We start from the raw sequence: 23,750 nt of genomic DNA, 5'->3' as shown, positions 1-23,750 counted from the left end.
AAAGATTACCTGCACTTCTTCCAGAGGTTCCTCCTGTGTTGAGTTGGTGCTGCGACGTTTGCGTCCCTTCTTGGGATAGCCGTTGATCTTACATTCATAGCAGGCCTCAGGAGACAGAGAATTATCATCCTCCTCACCTCCCTGACCTCCCTGTCCAACACTGGTGCCGCCGCCACTAGTAAAGCCCAGACCTGTGACACAGTGCCTGAAAAGCAAACACAAAGCCATCGGTCAACTAGAAACATCTAGAGATCTACACATCGATTCACTTTACGTACCCTTGTCCTGCGCGGAATTGTCCTGGCGGACATCCACAGAGGTAGCCCCCGTCTGTGTTTGAGCAGCCAAACCTGCAGGGGTTCTGGCTGGTGGAGCACTCATTGACGTCTGTGCAGCCTCCGCCCGTCTGCTCGTAGTTGAAGCCGGTGGGGCAGAGGCAGCGGAAGCTCCCCAGGGTGTTGTGGCAAGACGCTCCCCCGCAGATCTGGCTGTTCAGACACTCGTTCTCATCTGGGTCACAGGAAGTTGACGGGAAGTAAACAAACAGAAGGTCATTCCAGTTGAAGGACACAAACAATGCTGGGAAAGTCTGCCATGAAAGTTGTAAATATGTGGAGTGATTAAAACTAAAAACAGAAGTTACTGTACACAGAGGCACACACGCACACACACACACACACACTGTACCATACAATTACATTGTGTATGCCTGAGCTATTTCTAATTCTTTTATGTACTACAGACTTTGGACCTATCCTTTTTTTTCTTCTTTTTTGTCCCTACTTCAATAGGCGACTTTTTTCTGAGAGATATTTTCATAAGCCTCTCAGGGTCTCTCTTGTTACCCTCATAGTTTGTATTTTTGTCTCGTTCTATTAATTAGGTGTACATATATAGTACACTTAATTGTACATCTTTTTAGGGTTCTAAATAGGATATTGAACATTTAGTTGTAACATTTCCTTTTCTCACGACCTTACCACAGTAAGGGAAGGGTTGAACTTCCAGAGGAAAGGAAAAACATTTTGGACATGTTTCTATTTTAAGAGTGGCAGGAAAGAGGGGAAGGGTGGAATTTTAAAATTGATTTTAAAAATGGCCATACTATATGATACATACAGTGCTGTGAAAAAGTAAGTGCCCCCTTGTTAAATAATAATAATAATAATAAGCTTTATTTATATAGCACTTATCAAACAAAGTACAAAGTGCCTCACAACAAATCACACATAAAATACAAAATCAAATAACCACGTGGGTAAAAGATACAGGGGGGTAAAATACAGAATATAAAAACAAGGATCACAATAAAGTATAACAAATATGTTCAGTAGGAGGTAAGGAAGATAAGACAAGCAAACAAATTGATAAGAACGGTAGGGCAAGAATAGTAAAACGAGTGACAGCTCAGATAAAATCTGGATATGCTTTCCGGTAAAAGTAAGTTTTTAAAAGAGATTTGAAAGAAGAAGCCGACCCTGCCAGCCTAATTTCCTCAGGCAAGTCGTTCCAGAGCCTGGGGGCCCTGACAGCAAATGCTCGGTCACCTTTTGTTCTTAGTCTGGCTCCAGGACAAGAGGCCCTTGCCAGAAGATCTTAGGCCACGGGAGAGCTCATACGGAGTTAAAATATCTAAAATATAATCTGGAGCCAAGCCATGAATAGCCTTAAAAGTAATGAGTAAAATCTTAAAATCAAATCCTAAAACAAACAGGGAGCCAGTGCAATGATGCTAAAACAGGGGTGATATGATCATATTTTCTTGTCCTAGTTAGGAGCCGAGCAGCTGAGTTCTGTACAGTCTGTAATCTATTTAAGGTTTTCTGATTAAGGCAAGTGAAGAGGCTGTTGCAATAATCAATGCGTGAGGAGATAAAAGCATGTATAACAGTTTCTGCATCTGTAACATTTAAAATAGGAGTTATTTTTGCAATATTTCTAAGGTGGTAAAAGCTGGACTGGACCAGTTTAGAAACATGATGCTCAAAGCATAACTGACTATCGAATAGCACGCCAGAAGAGAGCAGAATTTGATTGCAGAGATGTTGGGGCCCTATCCAGGATTTCTGTTTTATTGGAGTTAAGTTGTAGGAAATTATTTGACATCCAATGTTTTATGTCGGTAAGGCAGTCCTGTAATGAACTCAGCATACTAAGGTCAGTGGGCTGTACAGGTAGGTATACCTGTGTATCATCCGCATAACACTGGAAGGAGATAGCATGCCTGCGTATGATATGACCCAGAGGGAGCATATATATAGAAAACAAAATAGGTCCAAGGATTGACCCCTGAGGCACACCGTAGTTGGTGGTAGAGAAAGAAGATTTAAAATTATTTACAGAGACACAAAACTTCCTATTGGATAAGTATGAGGCAAACCAGTTCAGAGCAGTACCAGATACCCCCACCCACTGCCTCAGTCTGTTTAACAGGATGGCATGATCAATGGTGTCAAAGGCCGCACTTAAATCCAGCAGAACCAGTATTGAACATTTGCCCGCATCAGCGTTCATTAGGAGGTCATTATTAACTTTTACTGTGATGTTTATGGAAGCCAGACTGGAACTTCTCAAAGATACCATTATTTTCCATTACAGCAAGGAGCTGCTTAGAAACTATCTTTTCAAGGGTTTTTGAAAGAAAAGGCAGTTTAGAGATTGGGCGGTAGTTATCAAGGATGTTGGGGTCAAGGCTAGGTTTCTTTAAGACAGGTTGTACACATGCCGTCTTGAAGTAGACCAGGACACAGCCAGTAGATAATGAGCTGTTAAAAATGAATAGCAGGTGTGGGCTAATATAATCCAAAACCTCAATTAAAAACTTTGCAGGAATCAGATCAAGAGAGCTAGAGGAAGGCTTCATCTTCAACATAATTTCATAAGTTCTGCCATGGTAATAGAAGAAAAGGAACTCCAAGGATCCTGGGTAGGGTGCACAACATCTAAAAAGGCAGGGTTTGGGCTAATACTGGCTCTTAATAATTCCACCTTACTGAAAAAGTGTGTTCAAAATATCTCACAATCTGCATCACAATCAGCAGAGGCACAGGGAGATGCAGGGTTCACCAACCAGAGAGTCTTAAAAATAATTTTTAATATTTTAAGATTTGAGAAATGGTGAGCTCTTGCATCTTTTACCAACCTATTGTACGAAGATAGTAACTCTTTCATGGCCGTGAAATGGACCTGGAGACCTGATTTTTTCCATCTGCGTTCTGTTTTTCTGCATTCCCGTTTGCAGCTTCTGATATTTGCATTTAACCAGGGTTGCTTTGCAGAAATTTAGTGTTTATTTGTTTTTCAGAAGGGCTATGAGATCAAGGGTTAAGGAACACAGGGAATTAAAATAGTTGACAATATCATTAGTGGAGGAGATATCAGGGGGCACATTGCTAAATGAACTGAAGAGGGCACCAAATTTAGAGGCGCTCTGCTCATTTAAACTGCGGGTTTGTTTTGATAAAGACTGGACAACACTAGCAGCCTGTAGTTCACAGTGGAAATGAATGACCTGATGATCAGATATAAAGATGTCCTTAATTTCTACAGCGGATATCTTCACACTCAAGCTAAGGACCAAATCTAAAGTGTGGCCATAGTGATGAGTTTGGCCCGACATATGTTGAGTAAAATTAAAAGAATGAATGATACTTAAAAAATCAAGAGCAGGGAGATTTGAAGACTCGTCAACGTGAAAATTAAAATCTCCACAAATAAGGATTCTATCCTCATATAAAATAAGATCAGATAAAAATTCAGGGAATTCCAGCATGAAGGGACCAGCTGGATTGGGGGGGCGGTAGATGACAGCAATTAGGACCGGTGGGGGGCCACCAAGTTTGAATAAGAGCTCTTCAAAAGAAGAGTAATCGTTACACGGAGTTTGAGTGCATTTAAAGTGATTTCTAAAAACAGCCACAATGCCACTCTCCCTGGGGCGGGAGTCATAACCCGGATGGCATAATTCAATAAGATGACTGTGATCACCAGGACGTAGCCAAGATTCAGTCAGAAACATAGAGGCTAAGTCAAAAGAAGAGATAAAATCATTTAAAATGAATGTTTTGTTTGAGAGGGATCTAACATTAACAACTCTAGTGATCTATACTGTGGTAAAGCAGACGTAACGACCTGAGGCGAGAATAAAGCTTATTTTACTAATTAAGTTATTACTATTGCTGAAACGAATGTGTCTGTCTCGTTTATCAGGCCTATGCGAAGTCAATACAGGGATTTTAGGGATGCATGAGGCAGCGATGTGACAAGCCGGCCTCCCAATGTGGACTGCAGTTATAAAGGCATGGCTATATACCTTCCACAAGGGGGCGTCAATGGCAGTAGATGGTACCTTGTTGTTGCCAGTTGGCAAATGGGGCCAGAGAAGAAGGAGGAGGGGGAACAGGTGATTTAGATAGTCAGTCATGTACGGAGGACAGGTCACCGTGCTACAGGTTGGACGCTAGCATGCGCCTACCTAGCCTATTCGGACCGTCTTGTGCAAAGAAGGAGTCGCGATTCCAGAACAGATTAAAATTGTCAATAAAACCAATACCGTGGGTGCAACAGATAGATAGACTGGAGCCAGGTGTGAAGGCTGAGAAGCCTACTAAAACGACCAATTCCACGGCACAAAGTGGGAATTGGGCCAGAGATGAACACAGACTTTCCACTCCTATTGAGCAAGTCGAGGAGACGATTAAAGTCGCATTTCGTGAGCTCCGATTGCTGACGTGAAGTGTCAGTGAATGTGCCAACATGGACTATGATTGTCCTGATGGACGTAGGAAGTGAGGCAAGGAGGTCAGGGAGCTTATCAATGATGTCGGTGGTTGTAGCTCAAGGAAAGCTGTGTGATTGCATTTGCAAAGTGAATATTCCGCACTATGGAGTCCCCAATTAAGAGCGATGTAGGATGTATCAGAGGAGGCATCGTTAAAGGCCGTCTTACCGCAGCCGCACATGGAGAGATTGCAGCCCAAGGCTGCAGCAGTACAGAGGCCTGTGCGCAGGATAAGCGGATGATGATAGATTCAATTTAACTAGCCACACCCAGGCCTGCTTATTGCCAGACCTGTTGAATGAAGAAATCACCTAAATATAACCTGTCTGACAAAGTGAAGTAATCTGAAAGATTGATGATTTACGATGATCACTAAAGAAACTCAAGAACATTTGAGATACAAAGTTGTTGACATCTATTAGTGTAGAAAGGTTTACAAAGCCATTTCTAAACCTTGGGACTCCAGTGAACCACAATGAGAGCCATTATCAATGATTGGAGAAAACTTGGAACAGCGGTGAACCTTCCCAGGAGGGGCCGGCCTACCAAAATTACTCCAAAAGCACACTGACAACTCATCCAGAAGGTCCCAAAAGAACTCTCATCTAATATCTAAAGAACTGTAGGCCTCATTTGCTTCAGTTAAGGTCAGCCTTCATGATTCAACAATAAGAAAGACACTGGGAAAAAATGGCATCCATGGGAGAGTTCCAAGGCGAAAACCACTGCTGACCAAAAATAACAAAAAGGTTTGTCTAATATTTACCAACAAACATCGTAATGATCCCCACGACTTTTAGGAAAATATTTTGTGGACTGACAAGACAAAAGTTGATCTTTTTGGAAGGTCTGCGTCCCGTTTAAATCTGGTATAAAACCAACACAGCATTTAATAAAAAGAACATCATACCAACAGTTAAACATGGTGGTGGTAGTGTGATGGTCTACGGCTGCTTTGCTGCTTCAGGACCTGGACGACTTGCCGTAATTGATGGAACCATGAATTCTGCTCTCTACCAGAAAATCCTGAAAGAAAATCTCCGGCCATCAGTTTGTGACCTCAAGCTTAAGCGCACCTGGATTATAAAGTAGGACAATTATCCGAAACACACCAGCAAGTCCACCTCTGAATGGCTAAAAAACCACAAAATTATGTTTTGGAATGGCCTAGTCTAAGTGCGGATTTAAATCCGATTGAGATGCTGTGGCATGACCTTAAACAGGCCATTTATGTTCAAAAACCCTCCCAACGTGGCTTAATTAAAACAATTCTGTAAAGAACAGTGGGCCAAAATTGCTCCACAGGGATATGAAAGACTCATTGCCAGATATCGCAAATGCTTGATTGAAGTTGTTGCCGCCAAGGGTGCCACAACCAGTTATTAGGTTTAGGGGGCAATTACTTTTTTCACATACTGTAGGGCCATGTAGGTTTGGATAGCTTTTTAATAAATGTAATCATCTTTTAAAAACTGCATTTTGTATCTACTCAGGTTATGTTTGTCAGATATTAAAAAAATGTTTGATGATCTGAAACTAGTATTACTCACCCACACACTGGTTCCACTGGTAGTGCTGCAGGAAGCCTTGTGGACAACTGCATCTGTATCCACCCACTAAGTTCTGACAGCCATGCTGACACCTGTGGATACCATCACACTCATCCGTATCTGTCAGGGACAAACACACAATAAAACTAATGTAAGAGCCGATTTTCTGTAATGAGTCAGCTGATACTGAGCTTGGTATCAATTGTTTTCAGACCTTCACAGGTTTGTCCATTGGGATCTAATGAGAACCCTCGCTGGCACTCGCAATTAAAGCTCCCTGGAGTGTTCTGGCATACACCATTGGAGCCGCACAGATTGGGGTCTGATGAACATTCATTGTTGTCTACACAGAGAGGAGGGAAGGTCAGACAAGGGTAAAACACAAAACATCACATAAAGGCTGATTATAACCCTGATTTGGACACGATGAGTAATTTTAAAATTCATTGAGAGTAAACATTTGTGAATTGAAAAATAGGGCAGGTCACCGTGGATTGTTGGTACAAATGATCTTAGTGTCCAGAGGTTAAGGAATAAAATCTCTCACCGACTGATTCAATCTCACACTAATCGCAAACATTTGATTAATGAGCGTTAGACAAAACAATCTAAACTTAACATCTATTTTACAGCTTTTCCCAGAAAAAGGGTAGTAAAGTGAGCCTTGAGTTAAGATCCTTTGGTCAGACATCACAAACCTGTTTGACTGTTGTGACTGGAATCCATGCAAATCTGAACACAGTCATGTAGTTTAAGGTATTTAGCAACAGAGATCAAAGTCGGTTGAGATTGTAAAAGTCTTCTGATGTGTTCCCAGCTTTTTATCTTTGTTTGCTGAAAAATCACCATGTGGGACAAAGTGCTCAGAAGCATTGAGAGAAGGTATATTTCCCCTAAGACCTACCTGGCAATCCACATTGATTTCAAGTATTGCTTTAAAGGAGACTGACAAACATACTGTATGTTTCTTACAGCAGCATCTTTGAGGTACAGATGTGTTGGAAGGAATGAGAACGTCTTTACGTAACATATTTACAATATGTATGGTAAAATGTTCAGTTCAATAACAATATTTTTGGCCTGCCTGAAGCAGTTTGGGGTTCAGTGTCCTACACATCAGCAGTAGTTACTGAGGTAGCAACAAGTGAACAAGTGTTTTATGTCACCCGGTGTTTCTCCAACCTCCTTACTCCTAAATTAATAACACATCCACACCTACGTCATTTGCCTGGGCTTATTCCTATAGTCAAAACTGAGGGTTCCCTGTGGCTGATTTGATGTGAGGTCATGGGAGCTGCTTTATGGTCTGTAAAGAAAAGCTTGTGGTAGTCATGACAATCCAGTCCAAAGTTCCATAACAAAGCATTGCTAAGCTGCCATGACTTCAAACCAGTCCAGCCTAATAAGATCATTGTGATATCAGTCCATTAAGTCTGAACGAGAGTCAGTAAAGGTGAAGCAAGAGGGTGCTACAGTGGCCTTTTATGAGCCGGGCTGGAATATACTATAAGAAATTACATTGTAAAAGAACAAATTGTGTGTGCATTAAACACAGGGTGTACATGAGAGAATCTGCTTAAGGGTTATGACACCATGGAGCACGCCACTTGTAGGGATATACAGATAGTTGTATAAAGGGCATTTCTAATTACTAAATATTTGGATGTATATCAGTATATCTACATTCTGCATGTGCTTATTTACCAATGCAGGCAGTATGATGCTGGGTGAAGCCAGGAGGACATTTGCAGGTGAACCCTCCGATGGTGTTAACACATAAGAACTGACAGTTATGCTGTTTGGTCGAGCACTCATCCAGATCTGAAAAAGACGAGAAGTTGTACAACATAAAATCAGTTATGAATTTAACAGAAAAGATAAATCTACCAAGTAGTTTACATTTTAGATACAGTGGTTGGAGTGGTGTGAGATCACTGCATGTACTACTGTATGGGGGCTGCTGTTTTCTGAGTCAAATTCCAGTCCTTCTACAGTCACTGACCTACAAATGAACTGCAAATGAACCAGACACCGGAAAGGGGGACTGTAGAGGGGGAAACTAAAGCTATGGTAAATAAAGATGAAGGAGGCCCTAAAAAACGGAATACCATGTGTACACTTGTTTAGACTCACAAACAAGCCTGATAAACAGAGACAATGCCATATGCACTGTGTCACAGAGTCTGGATGAACAATTAAGTGCACATGGACACACCAGTCCAAATGGAGCGTCCTGGGACAGGGAGCAGAACAGTGACAGAGGGTCCGGCCCATTCAACACTACAGTGGCTTTAACCTGGAAACTACCTCAAATAAGAACTTATTATCACAAGGGGGACATTCGTCTCTGCTGCTGGTCACTATAAGAGCAACACCCTCTTTCCAATAGCATGCCACTGAACATTGATTTGAATAGCACTTTAGGTGGGCTACTCTTGAATATTTAGAGGTTCTGTTTTGCTGCATGTGTGCGTGTCACCTCTGCAGCTCTTTCCATCTTCCTGTAGGATGTATCCGCGGGGGCATGAACAGAGATAACCTCCTTCTGTGTTCTTACAGATGAAGTTACAAGGCTTTGGTGCCTGGATGCACTCATCCACATCTAGAGGGAGAGGGGGAGACAGAGAGAGTGAGAGACAGAGAGTTTGATCCTGTAGCCAGAAATTCCATAAGGGGAGATGATGAGACAGACAGCATTTTTCACAGGAGTCTGTGGGCAGTCCACCCACGTAGTTTCGGCTCTTTACTAGACAGCAGGAATGAGAATGGGGTGTAGACATGGTAGGAAAAGAGTCCATAAAGTGTAAGTGCTGGAGGTGAGATTAAGCCTTACCCACACACAGTGTGCCACTGATGTCAGTGGTGTAGCCAGGTTTGCAGGTGCAGCTATAGGAGCCCAAAGTGTTGATACACTGACCATTCTTGCACAAGTTCCCCATCACACGACACTCATCAATATCTGGACAGAAACAAGAAATGTTAGCTCCAGATAAATGTGTCACAGCTGACTTACCAGTCAATTACCTGAGGTGGAATAAGTGTATGCTCTAAGTCGCCGCTTCCTTTCAGAGAACAATCTGCAGAGGACTGAATTTTAATAGTAAGTAAAAGCTGTGTGCCGCACAACCTTAGGGAAATGTTGTTGTTGTTCTAACCATTTAGTAAAGTATCAGTGTTGTGTAAAGAAAGAAGAAGTTTATTTTTACTGGCAAAGTAAAAGTAAATGCATATGTTAATAAACAACTTCCTCTTCAGAACCATATCAGTGGTTTAAAGGGTACAAATTACTACTGACAAATTAAGAAAGCACAAGTTGCATTACAACTGTCCAGCTTTTCAGGCTATGATTTATCTGGATGGTTTCCATTCATTGTAAGTACACATAAAACATTAACGAGCAAAGACCCAACTCATGATAACCAATCACCTTAATAATTCACTGTTTTATTTTTTGTGGAGTTACCTTATAATGTTAATGGAGTTGTGAGCAGGGACCATTATGAAAACACTGCCTGGTGGCTGGTACTAACAGGAGTATTTTAATGCAAAAAATATATATCCTATCCTATAAAATGATATCCTAGCTAATAAATGCAATGCTTTTCTGCAGGCAAGTTTTAAATCTTAGATGTGGTAGCCTCCATGAAAACCAACCAAGAAAGGTTTTAAATTAATCCAGCTTTCTACGGCAATTTACTGAAATTAAAAGAAACCACCGTTTGCCTAGTTAAGTTAGGTGGAGGAAATCTGTCTAACGGCACACTTATGCACCCAAAATACTGTTAGAGAAAGATCCACACTCATTAAAAAAAGTGCCCCTGATTGTTGATTGATTCTCAAATTTTCACAGTGATATTAAATTTAAATTCTTCAGCAGTAAGATACCTCTGCCATCTGTGGTGTACCCTGGTCCCAGAGGACACATCCTCTTGTACTGTGTGGTCCCAGGCAGGGGGCAAAGCTCGCAGTTGGTGCCCCAGCCTCTGCCTCCATCACAGCAACACTCTGACTTGGTCACCAAGTTCCTGTTACTAGAAGTCATCTGACACAGAGTGGTCAGAACTTCAGTGAAACAGAAGCCTTCCCGGTTATCTGGAGGGTGGGAGAGACAGAGGAAGACGCATGAGAGTGAGGCAAACAGACAGGCGGACAAAAAAAGATGTTGGCCTAACAAAACCACCCAGACAGGACGTGGCCTCAGAGATCCAGACGTTAATTGATAACCAACAGTGCTCTATCAGTACTGTCTGTACGGAGTAAGATAGCCATAGAACCAGAGAGCTTACAAAATCCCTGGAGTTTTTCTCACCAACTTCAGCACATCATGTCTATCTATATATTTAGATTAGGGAGGTAAGCATTGAAAGGATTGCCTAGCCCCTATCTTGACACAGACAGACACATGGTTTTTAACGAGTCTGTCATGCTTTGGTTAAATTTTCAATGAGATGAAAATGTACCTTTTCACCTAGTTAAAGTAGCCAAGATTCAATAGCATAAAACATTTCTATTTAAATATAACATCCATAAAATCTGTAATGTTTTATCAACATGATGACAAAAAAGTTTGGCTATTAAATTCTAAACTATTGTTTGTCAAGATGTTAAACTGCTAAGTAATATGGGGGGCTGAGTGAGAGGGAGAGGTAAACAGATATTTTGTCATCATTTCCTACACACGGACTTTACACAAGAAGCCCTTTCTGGTACAAACTGGTAAGTCAAATTAAAGAGGCAATGAGGACACAACAGATGCTGATAAAAACTGACACTGAAGGCAAATAAGTGAAGTTAGAGCACAATGGGGAAAAACATCAAAGAGCAAGATATATAAATTAATAACAATGTACCTACCGATACATTCAGTCTGTGTGGGATTAGCAATGAATCCGTGGTCACATCTGCAGCGGTAGCTTCCTACTGTGTTTTCACAGCGGCCATTCTTACAGATACCAGGTTTGGCTGTACACTCATTCAAATCTAACACAGACACACATATACAGAAAAGTTTTAAAAATTAAAAGAGAGAGAAAAGGGAAATATTTGTTACACAGGACTACCTGATATGTCACTATGTATACTATACTATATGTCACAACTTAGTTAAATGAAGCTAACTTGGAAGTTCAACTGGGAGGTCCACACAGCACACACACACACACACACACTCACACAATATGTTTCTTATGGATTAATTTTCGCAGTTGTGCACATATATGTCAATACATCTTGCTCTGTTTTTATAGTTATGTTCAAATTATTAACAAATCTGTTTGCCACTTTTCCCAAGGTCACTAACCAAACCAGTCATATCCTTTCAAGTATATACATTTAGTCATATTTCCCAATTTCATCACGGTATCATTGTCTTTCATTTCACCCCAACACTCCTCCTCCACCTTCACTATGCCACAACCGACACCTAAGACTTAGAAAAACTCATCATCGAGGACACAGCCTATGATAAAAGACCATCATCTCACCTACAAACGCAAGTTTATATCTCTAAATTATTGTATCATCTTTAGACCTGTGACATGGTTTACTCCAAAAGTCCTGTGTTATGAATATTTACATACATAAAGTAATAATGATTTTAAGTGTGTTGGTTTCTCCTGTTTTTTTGTTTTTTTTTACTTTTACTTGATGAGTATCAAAATTGATTTTTTTTAAGCAAAGTAAAGCAAGGATTTGAGGCCACAAACTGGAGTGATGGTTCATTATTTCCTACAGTAGGACATGTATAATAATCTTACCCATGCAACCATCTCCGCCGGGGTGGCGTGTGTATCCAGGGGAACAGATGCACATGTATGTACCAATCAGGTTCTTGCAGGTCATGCCTCTGCTGGCACAGTCATCTATACCATCTTCACACTCATTCTGATCTGGAAAACAAACAGTACACTAAGAGTAAGAGGATACACAAGAATGAATCTACGTATGTGCATGCATGCATGTGCAGCAATTACACCAGGGATGTAACACGGACACTCGTTCACACTGCAGTACTCCATACATTGAGCTCTGTAGTGCTAACAGGCGTGTAGTGGGAGGGTTGGTGGTCTGTTTGGAGCTCTAATGTAAACAGTGACGCTATAGACACTGAAAAGTTCCTCCTGTCTCGGCGCTTCCCTCCAAATACAACCGTTGCTATGTTGCCCGAGCTATCTGAGAGAACGGAGGTGTAAACAGTGACTCGGCTGGTTACAATTTCCAGAGGTTGTTTTAAGTTTGTCAGAGACAGAGAACACTTGAGGATCAGAGATAGTGTGTTATGTAACTTTATGGATGGGGCCAGGATTTGTCTATGAGGTACTTAGTTTATTTTCTACCAACAGTTTTCAGTAAATGGACCATGACTTAGAAAGCTGAGTGTATGAATGAGTCATTTTGCCGTAGTACCTTTACACATCCTCTTGTCCTCACGCAGCACATAGCCTGTGGGACATTTACACTCGTATGAGCCCACCACGTTAACACAGCGGAAGGCGCACAGTAGAGGATTCTGGGAGCACTCATTGATGTCTGGACAAGGAACAGAAGGCAACAAGTTATAGTAGTAGTACAGGACTACAAAGACTGCATAATTGAAGTGAGAATGCAGACACAATTTCACATACCTTCACAGGTCATCATTGGCCCAGGCTCAAACCCCTCATCACAGGCACACTCAAAGCCACCAATGACATTAGTGCAAGTGCCGTTGCCGCAGGGATTACCAATGTCACATTCATTAGTGTCTGTATTGAAGAAAGTTACATAAATCCCATTAAGCATATTAGCCTTAGATTAACATCTACCAGGTGAATAAATCAATGGGAGGGAGAATGTCAGTGGCAAAAGGAGAGGTAAGGTGAAGATAAGGAGACACTGAGAGAAAGATAGCAAAACAGTGGGTAAACTGGCCTTCACATGTGACTCCACTAATGTCCAGACGGTATCCCATGGGACATTCGCAGCGGAAAGAGCCATCTGTGTTGATGCACTGGCCATTAATGCAAGGGTCATTGAGACATTCATCAATATCTGCAATTAAAAAGCATAAACACCAAGTGAATTACATGCCACACCTATACAGTAACAAACATGCAGGAAAGTGAGCATTCAGTGGTAACGACACATACCTTTTGGGTGGTCATCTGGCCCACGTTGATATCCCTCATTGGGACAGAGAAGAGGATAGGCCTCTGGAACAATGAGATGTGAAAAGTCATAAATACCATTAAATATTACATATAATTTTGTGGATGCGATTGCATGGCCGTTGGTGTTTCACTGCATATGTGTGTTGTGCGCGTGTGTCAATGTGAAAGGAAGTGTACACACCTTCTCCTTTGCTGGGACAGATTTCACAGGGGTCTCCCCAGCCTTGACCTGGCATTCCGGTACAGCAGCACGCTTCCTTGGAGGTGTTCTGAGGCTTTGGAGCCAGGCAGCGTCCATTTTCAAACTTGGTATAGCAGTAATTCACACGGATATCTAAGTGTTAACGCACACACACAGAGGAGAAAAGTAAAAAATGAGAGCGGGGCCGAAGGAAACAATGAGGAAGAATCGGAGAGAGAATGAGAGGTGGACTGATCAGTGCACAACATACAGTATGTCTGTTCCAACACGTTTACTTTGTCTTAAAGGAATAGTTCCACATTTTGGTAAAATGTGCTTATTTGTTGTCTTGCTCAGTTACTTGAAATTGACTCTCATATCTGTCCATTAAATAGCCTGCCTCTGTCAAAAAAAACTTCACATCTCAAGCTCACTTATTCATAGAATTAATACTAATTATATGTTGTTCATTTAATCCGTTCAAAACAAGTTTGTACTTGTTCGTTTGCACAGCACCCCAGGTAAGTTTTCATTGACATATCACTTCATTCGATTATCTGTGAAGTAATCCAAGCATACCAGACTACAGGTTGTGAGTAATTGAATTTTTTTTTGCATCTGGGCCTTACTGTCACACTTTTGGCTAATGTTTCCATAGGTCAGTGTGATATTTAATTTCCATCATCAAGGACGCAGAATTTAGTAGGGACATGTCCCTACCAATATCCAGCGACTACTGAATTGTCCCTAGCAATAATTTTGATCCAAAAATAAAAATACAACCACTGTTGTCCGTCAGTGTCTAGTCAATGTATTTGGTACACAAACAATTAACAGCTCTCCTTCTCTACTACAAGTCCAATTCTTTTTTAAGTTTTGAAAGATTATGTCCTACCCCTACCCGCTACCCCTCACAGTGGTTTGGTCCCCTGCCTACCTTTTTCCAGCCCTAAGAAACTTTATTTCTAGAAAGCGACTACCGACTGATCTATTGAGTTATTCAGACCATCAGGGGGGAAAGTGAGAAATATACAAAAGTCTATTATATTGTAGGCTAATATATTCCCCGGCATGCTGCTCAGTCAGGCAGCAACTCCTCTCCTCTCGCACCGTGCAAGCAGGAGTGAGAGAATTACTATGGTTACAGGGACGCTGTTTTTCTCTGTTGCTTTGAAGCTTCACGACTTTGGTCCTTACCAATGTTGAGGCCAACTCTACGCCCTTGACCACCATCATAGAGATTCCAATGGGTTTTATTCAAGTCCAAGCTTAACCCAAAACCAAAAGCAACGATCAACGGTTAGGTTCATGTTTCTGGGGTCAAATAAAACTCAATTGTAAAACTGTCCAGCTTGTGCCCACAACCTTGATAATGACAGCGGTGGTAAAGTATTTGTAGTGAGCAAAGAGATCAGTGTTTGCCAGTCTCTTTCCCTCTCTCTCCCTTCTTCTGATGGTTCTTGTTCCTCCTGGACTAGGCAGGCACTTACTTGTAATGAGAAGCATATGGTTGTGCTCTCCTGCTAGCACTGGCCTTCACTGAACTCAACAAAAATAAGCTTTCTGACCACCATAGATCACACACATATGTGCACACACCTGGCTCAGAGGCAAGGATCACATACATGAACACCTGGTGCTGTGAGGAGAATATCAAAGAGTGTCATGTTACTTTCCTCCATGAAACTGATTTGTCAGCCCTTCCGCAAAAGAGATTTATGGTGCTCTGTGCACAGCAATTGTGCAAGTGCGTGAGCACATGCGCATGTGCATCTGCACATGCGCATCTGCACATGCGCATCTGCACATGCATATGTCATTCTTATTTTGTAGTTTATTAACTGGTTCCATAAAGTGTCAATGCTATGTATTTTTTTTTATCTGTATATAATACTGAAAAAATACTAAAAAAAAAAAATAAAAGACAAAACATTAACTACAAGTTAGGCTTGGCAAACAAAAGGTGGTGACAGTGGTGACACACATCTGATGGTGGTGAGGGTGGTGACAGATATTTAATGGTCATGATTATGGAAATTTGCAAAACCACTACAGCATTATAATTTAAAACATATCCTTAATTGTGGAGTCTGATGGCTTAGACATATACTACATCCTGTCTCTCCCCATGTTTCTCTACTATCAATAAAGGCTAAAAAAATGTTTTAATTCATTTATTATTGTATTGCGTGTTGCTCTGTCACTTAGCACCTGACAAGGTTAGCTGCAGTTTAAAACAGGTCAAGCTAAATGGGTTGCAATGGTTTTAAACTTAGTTGATTGCTTTGTCAATCTGAACATACAGCATTAATGTAAACTGACATACTGGATATGAGGAGTGGTTAACACTTACACATTGGTTCACTAGGCTTTTGGGGAAAATAAAAAGTTAGTTTAGTTGAATGTGCAGAGCTATGAAGAATACAGTATAAACTTAATCTTAGTGTTAAACTGTGTATGTGTTGTGTTTATATGCCTTGTTCACTGCTCCCGGCTCTCTCTGTGGAGAAGAGTTATTATTGATTTTAGGGGGACAGAGATGATATATTAACAGATTAAATCACAAATATTTAAAATATTAATAGTGTGATTGCAAACAAAGAATCACAAATGATTTTCATTGCAAAAACAAGGGTTTTCTCAGTGGGACAGGGAATGTCAAGAAACCTTGATCTTTTTTACTGCAAAGTTGTTCACTCTCGAACCTGCTCCTCCTGTTTATCCCCCAACCCAAGCACTGAGACTGGAGAAAAAAGTGAAATATAAACTGTAAACTACCTCACTGAACTGATGATGTCATCACTTCAGTGTTTGGAGTGGGAACTCCCTAACAGAGGACTCAGCGCGCCCCCACCCAACCCAAAAACACACATACGTACATAAAAACACGCACACACACGAGTGAGGAAATGGAAAAGTGATCTGTTCAGAGCCACCCTTGGCCTTGTTGAGGCAGCAGAACCAGCTGGAACACAGTGTGCTGTGTATAATGAAAGAGCAGGAAAAGTCTAACACTGACTGCTGCTTAGTCTCCACTAGCACTCAGGGACAGACTATACAGATACACTAGTATTTACACTTTGAACTTGATGCATAAGATAGTTTCATAGCCTCTTTAATTCTTATTCCCCTATCTCTCACACCCACACACACTCAATTACCTAAACATCTGCGTCCGGAGGCAGAGATCTGGAAGCCGGTGGGACACGAGCAGGTGTAGCTTCCTTCAGTGTTGGAGCAGGTTCCAAATGTACAGAGCTCAGGCAACTGGGAACACTCATCAATATCTGACACACAAAGAGGAATGGCATCAACCACCTCACCCAATTTACAAATCCAAACCATCAAAATCCATTCCTAATTTGGACCATCAGAAGTCCACCCTGCAGTGCTTCCTTGACACATTTTTTTCCTTGAACTACTGTCATAGCTGCAGGAATGAAGTCATACTAGCACGTCATGGTCTATCCAAATGTGATAAAACAGAATGTAATCTCACTAATGGACAGTTGGATAAAGCCGTATTATCTGGAATAGCATCCATGTCACGTGTTCGCTCATCACAATGACCAGCTGCTGCTGAGAATTCAGTGCTGTTCCACCCTGCTTCCAGGAACAGAGCACAACGCAGGAATGTGTTGAAGTCTGCCGAATATCTCTTCATCAGCCCCACTGTATAAACAATCCAAGTGTTCTGGCTTGAGCCCACTCCCACGTGCGAAAGTGAGAAGAGGGGTGTTTTGTATCAGCGAGGCAAAGGACGAGAAAGAAGAGGCAAAGCTTATTCTCGTCTTGTTCATCTCAGCAGAGCTGGTCTAAGCTGTGATCCACGCATGTATATGTGTGTGTGGTGTGTATGTGTGTGTGTGTGTGTGAATGTGAGAGTGTGTTGCATGTTAGCTTGTGTTCTCTGCATTACCTGATGTGAGATTCAACCCTGCATGCAGATATTTTATTCCTCCAGAAATTCCCATTTTTATTTTTCATGTTTTGGCTTATGTTTATTGACCATGATGCAGAAAGGACTGGCTTTACCTTCACAGGTTTCCTCATGGAGATAATAGCCAGGTGGGCAGATGCATCTGTAAGAGCCATCCAGATTCAGACAAGTTCCTGCACCACATGTGCCTGGATTCACTGCACATTCATTAATATCTGAGAGAAAAAAAAGAATATACAGGGGATATACTGTATAAGTTAGATATTACATTCAGATAAATATAAAAAATTAGGAAATAAAATGGCGGTTCCTAACCTGCACACAGTCTGCCGTCTAAAGTGAGCTCATAGCCATCAAGGCACACACAGAGGAAGGTGCCCACAGTGTTCACACACTGCCCGTTTCTACACAAGCCCCTCTGCGTCGAACACTCATCGACATCTGATTAACGCACAAACACCAGAATATATCACATAAAAGCTTTAGCTCTCTTGCATTTTTCTTTTACTAGTTCACATCCACAGATGCACGCACCTATGCAGTCACTGTTGTGGGAGTTCTGAAAGCCGATGTAGCAGAGACAATTGTAGGAGCCCACTGTGTTCTTACAGGTCCCGTTGCCACAGGGTTGTCTCTCACACTCATCCACATCTGAAACCAAGGAGCATCATCACAGTTTTACCTCAGACATTACTCACCTAGTATCATGATGTCAAGAACTAGCGAGAACTGATAGGAACCAACACAGCTTACCAACACACATTGACTGGTCCCGCGTTGTTTTGAAGCCATTGGGGCAGATGCAGCGGTAGCTCCCCAGCGTGTCAATGCACTGGCCAGGATTGCATATACCAGGGTTCTCAATGCATTCATTACGGTCTGAAAAAGGAGAAAAATTGTCCAGTCAAACCACAAAAGCTATTACTGCAGTGGTGAAATATACAGTCGCACTAAAAAAGCAACAGTTACAAATGAACAAAGGAGTTTATTTCCTCCACTGTTCTTCTATCTAGTTTTATTGATCAAGTACCTCAAAACTAAAATCTTTTGTATTTTCATATCAAAATCAGACAATTTTCTCTCCACTTCTGTACAGAACAATAAATGTGAGCATGGCATGGCAGCCTTGCATTGTCAGCCCATAATTTTGCATTTGTCATTTTAAGCCAGCTGGAGGAAACCTAACTACTCCTAACTCCTGATGAATACCCGATCTCTATGCAGTCTTTAGGCTTTGAGCCAATTTTAAAACATGACAAACTTGGTGACTGGAAACACAAAAAAACAGTCTCCTGAAATCTCCAATTATAGATAGTAAATGTCAACGACTGTTTCTTAACATTCATTAATTAGTCAAACAGGTACCAAGTTTAATCAACTTGACTGTGGCTATGCAAGACAAAGATTTGGGGAAATCCAAACAACCCTTCACATTATACATATATATATATATATATATATAAATTAGAAAGTCATTTTTTGCTTTTACAGATAACTAGTGTACATGTGAAATAACTCTCACAATTATAATAATTTTAAGTTCCGTAAATTTAATATGACTTGAATTACTATTTAGATATTTGTCACTAGCCACAAACTATCACTAATATGGGCATGTCTTTATTGCTTCATATGCTAACTCTGATGCATGATGACAAAATAACTGTTTTATGATATCAAAGTAACGTCATTATTATTTAATTAAAGTCACAAATATGTCCGTTTATACATACTCCATTTCACATTATGCCTTGAAGCAATGCTGATTGTTTTTACATATCACTGTAAATCACTGCATTATAAATCACTGTATTTAATTATGTATTTAATCCTCGTTGTCTCAAGCCACAGTTTCAGTTTTCTCTCACTGGAGTCTGATAATGTCTTGCTGTTAGAAGTCGCATGAAAAGCAGGAAGCAAAAGCTCTTCCTTAAGCCCACCATGAAGAATTCCTCAGCCTGACTGTCATTGTGCTGCCTCTGGTGCTTTATCTTTGGCATATAATTGTGCAGTTCAAAGAGTTTCATATGACTGAGTTTGATACAATAGCTTGAAGAGGCAAGACAGCAATGGGCAACAGAAAGACTCAGAGTCAGCATCATCCTCACGGAAGAAGGCAGGTTTTGGCTGCCTTCCCTAACTTTTTCTCTAATGCTGCTCCATGTTTCCACCAATACAGTATCATCTCCACTGAGGTCATTAGGAGTTGACTGAACTCCTGTTGGTTGAGATAACAGTAAAAACTATTAAAGCATTTTGTAACTTGTCTGTGAAAAGTGCTCTATAAATAAAGGTTATTATTATTATTATTAACTATGCATCGCATCACACCAGTAATGTCCTGTATAATCTGAGTGCTGATGATACCTTTTAACTCTTAAACTCTTCTACTCACTAGGACACCTATGTCCTCGACCTCAACTACATTATCTTATTATCTTTCAGAGGCTGTAGAAGGTTTAAAGCTACAATGAAGATACTGGTATCGTATGAAAATAGATTTAGGCTAAAATTTCGGCTACATTTTGGCAAGGGAAAAACTGGCATGCCCCCCCCCCCCCCCCCCCCCCCTCCCCCCTCCCCCACAGCCTTACCTAGACACTGCCCAGTGGGAGTGAAGCGATATCCGGGTTTACACTCGCAGCGGTAGCTTCCCGGCATGTTCAGACAGGCTGCATTCTGCTGGCACACCGGTCCATTCTGACACTCATCAATATCTAACAACAACAGCAATAGAGGTGTTTAAAGACAGTCATCTACTGGTGACACTTTCACAAAGAGGGCATTAATATAAAAAGACTCACCTGATCAAAATCAATGAACTGACTTAGTTTAAAAACCTAGGAAGAATTCACAGCATCTTTTACGTTTTGGCATCACCTACAGTAGAACTTTAGTGCAGGTCATACCTTCACAAATCAGCAGCTTGTCATTGTAGATGAAGCCAATGGGGCATTCACACCTGAAGCTGCCAATCATGTTGATGCACACTCCATTCTCACACACTCCTGGGATTTCCCTGCACTCATCGATATCTAGCACATAAGGAAGAGACGAAGGAACAAGATAAGAACAAAACACACTTTCCTTTTCATCACATTCACCTTTGAATGGGAAAGTCTTACCAATGACCCGTCCAGTGGTGATGTCGATATAATATCCTGGTCTGTCACTGCCGCACAGGATCGAAAACTCATCTGTGTGGACAAAACATTCTTTATCCTTTAGATCCTTATACTCTCTACACATGTGCTAGCATACTGTATGTGTGTATGAGACCTCACCAGTACTGGGCACAGGACACTGTTCACAGGGTTTATTCCATGCACGCCCAATGTTGTACGAGCAACAGCACATCTTTTTGGTCATGTTGAAGTTCAGCTCTCCATCACATGTCCTGTTGTCAGAGTAAAAGTTCCTGTAGCAGTAGCTCTTCCTCATGTCTGTGTGTGTTTATAATAAAAGAGAGAGGAAGTTACACGCAAAAATGTCCCTGCATCACAGTAAAAAAATCGCTGATTAATACAGGTATGAGAGTACAGCATGCCAACCTACCCATGCAGTTGTTCCCTCCATTGACCTGCATGTAGTCCAAAGGGCAGATACAGGTATAGTTCCCGATGGTGTTATAGCACTGGCCCGGGCCACAGATGCCTGGTCGTTCACACTCATTGACATCTGCACACAGGACAGACAGAAATTAGTCCATTGTTTTGATGGATACTGTGTCGGATTTAAATTTCGTTGAGGTACCACATAACTTATTCTGCTAAGTAAATAAATGCTTGCTTATTTTAAAAAGGAAGGTGGAATGAGTGAAATAAGGAATTTCAACAAAGACCACACCAATGTTAGGAATAAAAAGGTAGTTTATTCGGATAATGAGTATTTATGATAAGCGACTTGCTTATCAACCCCCTGTGGTTCCTGTGGTAGAAAAAGAACAATTACTTAGGCGGAATTATGGATTTTAGCATGCATGTCTTTGATAGTGGGAGGAAACTGGAGCGCCCGGGGGGGAAACACACGCAAACACAGAGAGAACATGAAAACTGCACACAGAAAGTCTTGGGCTGACCCAGATCTGAACCCAGGACCTTCTTGCTTGAATGAGGCACAGGTAGTTGAATTAGTGAGGGAGAGAGGTGCGGTCCTGTTCCTGAACTTTAGTTATATAGCTTCATATAAAGAAAAGATCTATGCTAAATTCCTTTCTCTGCCAACATTGCTGCCAAATAGCAAGCACAGTGCTTGTTCCTTCCAGCCCAGCTAACAGCTGAACTGTTGATTGACTAGAGACATAGTGGATGTGCAGTCCTGGACTTTTTTAGAGCAGACACCCGCCTTTGTTCTCTTGGCCAACAAACACACACTAATTAAAATGCCGCCAACAATATGTCATTGTCTAACCCCCAGCCCCCTCCTCTCCTCTCTGTTCCTGTTTCTTTTTTCTAAACACCCTTCTCATGTGTTTCTTCCCCCCCTATCTGTCATCCCTCTGTCTCTCCCTCCCTCCGTCATCTCTGGCCTGTCTACAGGGCACTCAGCGTACTTCCCCAAGGAGAGGGCTGACCACATCAGAGCCTTGCTCCTCTGGACACAGTTAGGCGCTCAGATGTCTCACCATTCTAACTGAGCTTTGCTGGGTTAGCAACAGACATGAACTGGAACTGAGGCATGTTGAGCTAAAATGAGCTGTAGTGTTGTCTACAGGACAAAAAGGTCCAATAAATCTTTGTCTTTTTGCTGGACTCAATTTCCTTCCCACTGAAACATCCCAAGGCAAGAGCTAGAGAAGAATAGGTCACCTGTGTGTTCATGTGTCTGTGTGTGTCTAATACCTTCACAGACTCTCGTTTCTGTGTTGAGGGCGAAGCCTCTTGAACATTCGCAATGGAAGCTGCCAAAAGTGTTGATGCACTTTCCTCCCTGGCACAAGCCTGGCAGCTCCTGGCACTCATTGATGTCTGACAGGGAGAGAAAAAGAAACACTCAGTGACATTGTGAGTGGGTGGGTGTCCTCTCTGTCAGCGTCTGTCTGTCCACACACAAACACATGATAGCATGTTGCTGTCTGACCTTCCAAGATGACAGTGATGGGGTTTGGTCTGAAGCCTTCTCCTCCAGGACACAGCGTCTTGTACTCAGCTGTCAAAACAAACAAAAAAGGAACACAGCACCAAATCACATTAACCAGCAACAATGACACGGCACACAACATACAGTCAAGCTTGTTTTATTGTGGGATTTGACAGTAACGGTTGGCTGATGGTGAGAGTCACATGCCCAATTGGTCAGGTGCCTTAAAAAAAAAGACATTTCTGGTCATCAACTTGTTTCCTGCCACTGTCTGTTTTGTTTTTTTCTGATCAGCCATCTCAGATCTCAGTTATCCACAGAGCCCATTGGACCAGACATGACTGTAGCTACTCAGAATTACAAGAGAGAGAGAATAAAGAGAATAAAAGAAAAAGGTTTGTTCGTGTCATAGAAGCAAGCATTTCCTTGAGCTGAAAAGAGTGAGTCATTCCCTGTAATGTTGTGAAGCATCTGTTGGCAATTTCAAGTAAGTTGCACAAAGCTGTCTCATCTTTACCAGCAACAACAATTACATCAAATAGACATTCATCGCATGACAAGAGCAGGCAGCATGTAGCCTGTATGCTGGCAGAGCAGTAAACTCACACCTTTTTGGGCCAAATTTACATTGTGGTTTATTTAAATATTGATGTTTTGGTTATGATTTTTCATGTTACTGTTAGTTTAAATAGTAAGTGAAAACCTTAAAACACTGCAATGGACTTAAAGGCAACAGGTGGCAATTGACTGACTGAGTCCTGTTGTACAAAGCAACTTATAGAAGGATTTGGCAGGGTTGACCCTTAAATTACTTAATAGCCATTTTAAAAACAGAAATTCCCCGCCCACTCAACTTTTAAGATAGTCCAAAGTCTTTGACTCTACTATTCACATGTTTACTTGTGTTATGAGTAAGAGAGGCCATCTGCCGGTCGAGGCAGATGGCCGCCCACCCTGAGCCATGGTTCTGCTCGAGGTTTCTGCCTCTTAAAAGGAAGTTTTTCCTTGCCTCTGTCGCCTAGTGCTTGCTCTTGGTGGGAACTGTTGGGCTTCTGTAAATATCATCACAGAG

General features: G+C 41.5%; 1 protein-coding gene across 2 annotated transcripts in view; it reads right to left on the bottom strand.

Annotated features, from left to right (window-relative positions):
• fbn1 (fibrillin 1) overlaps positions 1-23,750 on the bottom strand; it is a 74,205-nt gene that overhangs the window by 2,155 nt on the left and 48,300 nt on the right. For both annotated transcript variants that reach the window (XM_046033452.1, XM_046033451.1), the window contains 27 exons: positions 22,679-22,747; positions 22,441-22,566; positions 21,155-21,277; positions 20,884-21,042; positions 20,725-20,796; positions 20,509-20,634; positions 20,194-20,316; positions 18,353-18,478; positions 18,134-18,250; positions 17,915-18,040; positions 17,695-17,814; positions 16,821-16,946; positions 13,660-13,812; positions 13,458-13,520; positions 13,240-13,359; positions 12,954-13,073; positions 12,736-12,858; positions 12,087-12,218; positions 11,185-11,310; positions 10,216-10,422; positions 9,164-9,289; positions 8,810-8,932; positions 8,035-8,151; positions 6,545-6,673; positions 6,331-6,450; positions 279-510; positions 10-205 (listed from right to left, as the gene is read on the bottom strand). In XM_046033452.1, the coding sequence (XP_045889408.1) occupies positions 10-205; positions 279-510; positions 6,331-6,450; positions 6,545-6,673; positions 8,035-8,151; positions 8,810-8,932; positions 9,164-9,289; positions 10,216-10,422; positions 11,185-11,310; positions 12,087-12,218; positions 12,736-12,858; positions 12,954-13,073; positions 13,240-13,359; positions 13,458-13,520; positions 13,660-13,812; positions 16,821-16,946; positions 17,695-17,814; positions 17,915-18,040; positions 18,134-18,250; positions 18,353-18,478; positions 20,194-20,316; positions 20,509-20,634; positions 20,725-20,796; positions 20,884-21,042; positions 21,155-21,277; positions 22,441-22,566; positions 22,679-22,747 (3,500 nt within the window). The remainder of the gene's footprint in view (positions 1-9; positions 206-278; positions 511-6,330; positions 6,451-6,544; positions 6,674-8,034; positions 8,152-8,809; positions 8,933-9,163; positions 9,290-10,215; positions 10,423-11,184; positions 11,311-12,086; positions 12,219-12,735; positions 12,859-12,953; positions 13,074-13,239; positions 13,360-13,457; positions 13,521-13,659; positions 13,813-16,820; positions 16,947-17,694; positions 17,815-17,914; positions 18,041-18,133; positions 18,251-18,352; positions 18,479-20,193; positions 20,317-20,508; positions 20,635-20,724; positions 20,797-20,883; positions 21,043-21,154; positions 21,278-22,440; positions 22,567-22,678; positions 22,748-23,750) is intronic.

This window comes from Micropterus dolomieu, linkage group LG20 (assembly GCF_021292245.1).
Source record: "Micropterus dolomieu isolate WLL.071019.BEF.003 ecotype Adirondacks linkage group LG20, ASM2129224v1, whole genome shotgun sequence".
NCBI classification, from domain to species: domain Eukaryota; kingdom Metazoa; phylum Chordata; class Actinopteri; order Centrarchiformes; family Centrarchidae; genus Micropterus; species Micropterus dolomieu.
This window is presented reverse-complemented; position numbering and strand designations above follow the sequence as displayed.